Source organism: Rhinopithecus bieti, unplaced genomic scaffold (assembly GCF_001698545.2).
Source record: "Rhinopithecus bieti isolate Rb0 unplaced genomic scaffold, ASM169854v2 scaffold_9978, whole genome shotgun sequence".
In the NCBI taxonomy this organism is placed as follows: Eukaryota; Metazoa; Chordata; class Mammalia; order Primates; family Cercopithecidae; genus Rhinopithecus; species Rhinopithecus bieti.
This window is the reverse complement of record NW_016806220.1, coordinates 1-4,364: the sequence shown is the minus strand read 5'-3', so window position 1 is coordinate 4,364 and position 4,364 is coordinate 1. Positions and strand designations below refer to the sequence as shown.

At 47.7% G+C, this 4,364-nt stretch overlaps 1 protein-coding gene across 1 annotated transcript; it reads left to right on the top strand.

Moving 5' to 3' along the window:
- Window positions 1-996: 996 nt before the first annotated feature.
- Window positions 997-4,025, top strand: LOC108531696 (integrator complex subunit 2-like; the record flags this gene model as incomplete). The annotated part of the gene is made up of 3 exons (XM_017875279.1): window positions 997-1,328; window positions 2,324-2,634; window positions 3,887-4,025. Coding segments are annotated over exons 2-3 (432 nt in total), but the record flags the coding sequence as incomplete, so codon positions are not given.
- Window positions 4,026-4,364: the final 339 nt, after the last annotated feature.

Sequence of the window (4,364 nt, the reverse complement as noted above, 5' to 3'; positions counted from 1 at the left end):
CCAGGATGGTCTCGATCTCCTGACCTCGTGATCCGCCCGTCTCGGCCTCCCAAAGTGCTGGGATTACAGGCTTGAGCCACCGCGCCCGGCCAGATCAGACTTTCTTTGAGAAGTTGTTGAAAGTTTTGGACCCTCTTCCCGGAAGAAGTGCCGAGCACTCAGTTCTGAATGGATTCCAGAGAATTCCTGAATCCCCATGCATTACCCCTCTAAGGTTCTATGGGTCCCCCAAGTTAAGAACCTGAAAGGAAGGTGTTTAACTTCTGACAGCGTACGTGTGAGGTCAAGAGCGGAAGAAAGTTTGGGGTTAGATCGCCTTTTTTTTTTTTTTTTTTTGAGACGGAGTCTCGCTCTATCGCCCAGGCTGGAGTGCAGCGGCCGGATCTCAGCTCACTGCAAGCTCCGCCTCCCGGGTTCACGCCATTCTCCTGCCTCAGCTTCCCGAGTAGCTGGGACTACCGGCGCCCGCCATCTCGCCCGGCTAGTTTTTTGTATTTTTTAGTAGAGACGGGGTTTCACCGTGTAGGCCAGGATGGTCTCGATCTCCTGACCTCGTGATCCGCCCGTCTCGGCCTCCCAAAGTGCTGGGATTACAGGCTTGAGCCACCGCGCCCGGCCGGGGTTAGGTCGCTTTTAAAATTCTCCTACAAATCCTGGGATTCTAGAATTTTGGTTCTGGGAAGGCACAGGCAGAGATTTAAAGAGTACAGTTTGGTACCACTAGTGTCAAAGAATAGTGGGAACAATTTTAACATACGTTATGCCATTTGAATGCCATGGCAATCCTGTGATGATGAAATTGAAGTTCTGAGGGGCTCAGTGGCTTGTCTAAAAGGAAGGAGCTGGTAGGCTCTGGAAAAGAGAGCCTACCAGAATCACATTTCTAAATTTTTGGCGAGGAAGTAGGGCAGGGCAAATAGAGTGGAGAAAGGGGCGGGACCGCGCACGCGCATAGTTGCATTGGCGCCGACATCTCTGCCCTTCCTCTCGCAGCCACCCTTCCTCTCAGACCAGTACGGTGGCCGACGGGAGTCAGACGCTGGGGATGAATGAAGGTGCTGGGTGCAGGTTGAAAAAGTCTCCCGCTTTTCCGTCCCTACAGTCCCGGTTCTGCCTTTGTGTGGTGCCCCCATCCTCCCCACTTCGTATCGACAATCCGGTTGGTCCCGGCGTCTGAGTTCTCGGTGCCCGAGTCGACTCGAGGCACAACTAGGATTTGGGGTTCCGGATTATCGCCTAGGCCCAACTTCGGACCGCGCTCTCGATTTCTGCCGCGTCCCGCCTCTAGGACGTGTGGGGTTCCGTGAGGCTGGAGGGTAGATCTTAAGGTATAAAGCTTCCGCTTCTCAGACCTCAGCGCGTTCCTAGGTCCGTGTCGGAGCCTGGCCAGACTGCTCAGCCCGAGGGACTTGTTGGTTATAGTTGCGCCCGGGGCGAGACGGAGGAGCACACAGGTCTTGGCGCGTCTGCTCCAATCAGCCCGCTCCTCTGTTAAAAGAGCAGCCCCTCCCTGAAAGCAAAGCAGTTTTTACCCACGACTTATACCCACGCCGCTGCTAGTCGGTCGGCCTCGAGAGGGGATGGCTTTGGCTACGTGCTCACTGCCTTTTTGTTTGTTTACTTTTTGTGTCTGATGATTCCTGGAGACAGAGAAGTGCCGTAGTGAGACGCGTCTTTCCCACATAGCACCCACGCATCTGCTTTTTACCCAGTAACACAGGGGACATAGGATAGTGTTGTGGCCTCCAGAGCCTTGAATCTGATATTGCTTCTGCCCAGTGATTTGCTAGTTTTTCCACCGACTCATGGAGGTTGAGAAAGAGAAGCCCAATAGTTCTTTATGTCTATCGGGGTAGGCGTTTGAAACTATCGGGGTATGAAAGAAAGCACTTAACTATGACCGTTCACTTACTTTTATTTACATTTTGTTGAGCTCATATGACTGATATAGTGGAGAAAGTTTTGGACTGGGATTTTAGTAGATGAGGATTCAGCCTTGAATTGTGCCTCTAACTCGTAATACTACTTTGGGACTGTTACTTCATCTCTCTGACCTTCATTTTCCTTCTTTGTAAAATATGAGTATTACAGCAGAAGATTCCTGAGGCTGGAAGAGACATTAATATGCTCTGTTTTCTTTCTCATTTTCCAGGTGACAGTAAAAACCTAGGGAGACAGAGAAGTCTTGTCTTGATTGTGCCAGGAACATTGCCAACATAGGGGCCTATTAAAGATAAACCACATTTTTCAAGGTTTTTAGAAAGTTGGGTGTTCATATATGTGGAAGTTAAACTCCTACTTTCATTTGTATTTTTACCATTAGGATCAACAAACAGTAATAATGACTGAATGTACAAGTCTTCAGTTTGTCAGCCCTTTTGCTTTTGAGGCAATGCAGAAGGTGGATGTTGTTCGCCTGGCATCTTTAAGCGATCCAGAATTAAGACTTCTCCTGCCCTGCTTGGTACGGATGGCACTTTGTGCACCTGCTGACCAGAGCCAAAGCTGGGCTCAGGATAAGAAACTCATCCTTCGCCTTCTCTCTGGAGTGGAAGCTGTCAACTCCATTGTTGCATTGTTGTCCGTGGACTTTCATGCTTTAGAACAAGATGCCAGCAAAGAACAGCAGCTTAGGTAATGTTATGTTATATTATATATGGATTTGGATTTGACAAAGAATAGGGAATCAGATATTTTTCAGAGCTCTCCAGGAAACAGAGAACGAGAATCTAAACTCTGGAGAGCATTTTACTTAGGTCTTTTCTGTTTATAGTTACAATTCCAGAATCTTTTGACTTCCATGTTATAAACTGTTATCTAGAGAAATTTGGCAATGTGCTGTTGTATGTGGGCTAAACTCATTAGGCCAGTTACTTTCAGTGGGAAGTAGGTAGGGTAACTTCCCCTAGGTTAGAGGGATTTATTGGAATCACTTGGGAGGCTTTTTTTTTTTCTTTTTTGAGACACAGTTTTGCTCTTGTTGCCCAGGCTGGAGTGCAATGGTGTGATCTCAGCTCACTGCAACCTCAGCCTCCTGGGTTCAAGTGATCCTCCTGCCTTAGCCTCCCAAGTAGCTGGGATTACAGGCACCTGCCACCACGCCCGGCTAATTTTTTGTATTTTTAGAAGAGACGGGGTTTTATAATGTTGGCCAGGTTGGTCTCGAACTCCTGACCTCAGGTGATCCACCTGCCTTGGTCCCTCAAAGTGCTGGGATTACAAGAGTGAGCCACTGGGCCCAGCCTCTTGAGAGGCTTTTAAAGCTTAGATATTCCCAAAGATTCTGGGCAGATGCTATGTCCTTCCCGGCCAACTGTGAATCTAGTAGCAAGCCACCATTAGTGGAAGTGAGTATTAATTGTCAGTTGTGGTGGAGTATTTATTTTTTATTTTTATGTTTTTTTTTTTTAGACGGAGTCTCGCCCTGTCGCCCAGGCTGGAGTGCAGTGGCATAATCTTGGCTCACTGCAACCTCCACCTCCTGGGTTCAAGCGGTTCTTCTGTCTCAGTCTCCCAAGTAGCTGGGACTACAGGCACGTGCCACCACGCCCGGCTTTTTTGTATTATTAGTAGAGACGAGGTTTCACCACATTGGCCAGGCTGGTCTCAAACTCCTGACCTTGTGATCCGCCCACCTCGGCCCCCCAAAGTGCTGGGATTACCAGCATGAGCCACCGTGCCTGGCCTATGTGGTGTAGTATTTATTATACATAGGATGTGAATCCCTGAAATACATAGGCAAACTAAATAGCATTTCAGAAGTAACAGAACATTTTAGAACACTTTATATATCCTTTTGTAGCTTATTTCAATAAAAGATAATTTTTATGTAGTTATTTCCATATCAGGGTTTTCATAATTGTGTTGCATGTTTGTACTTCATTAGGCATAAACTTGGAGGAGGCAGTGGAGAGAGCATCCTGGTATCACAGCTTCAGCATGGACTGACGTTAGAGTTTGAACACAGTGATTCACCTCGTCGATTGCGTCTTGTGCTTAGTGAACTGTTGGCAATTATGAACAAGGTGCATTTTTTTTAACCACAGCTCAAAGTATGTATGATTTGATGTCTGTGTATAGGGAGGTAGACAGAAAAAGAGGCAAGAAGGCAGGCAGGTTGAATTCTCCTCTACTCTTATTTTGTTCTTTTTTTTTGGAGACGGAGTTTTGTTCTTATTGCCCAGGCTGGAATGCAGTGGTGTGATCTCGGCTCACTGCAATCTCCACCTCCCGGATTCAAGCAGTTCTTCTGCGTCAGCTTCCTGAGTAGCTGGGGTTACAGGTACCCGCCACCATGCCCGGCTAATTTTTTTTTTTTTTGAGGCGGAGTCTCGCTCTGTCGCCCGGGCTGGAGTACTGTGGCC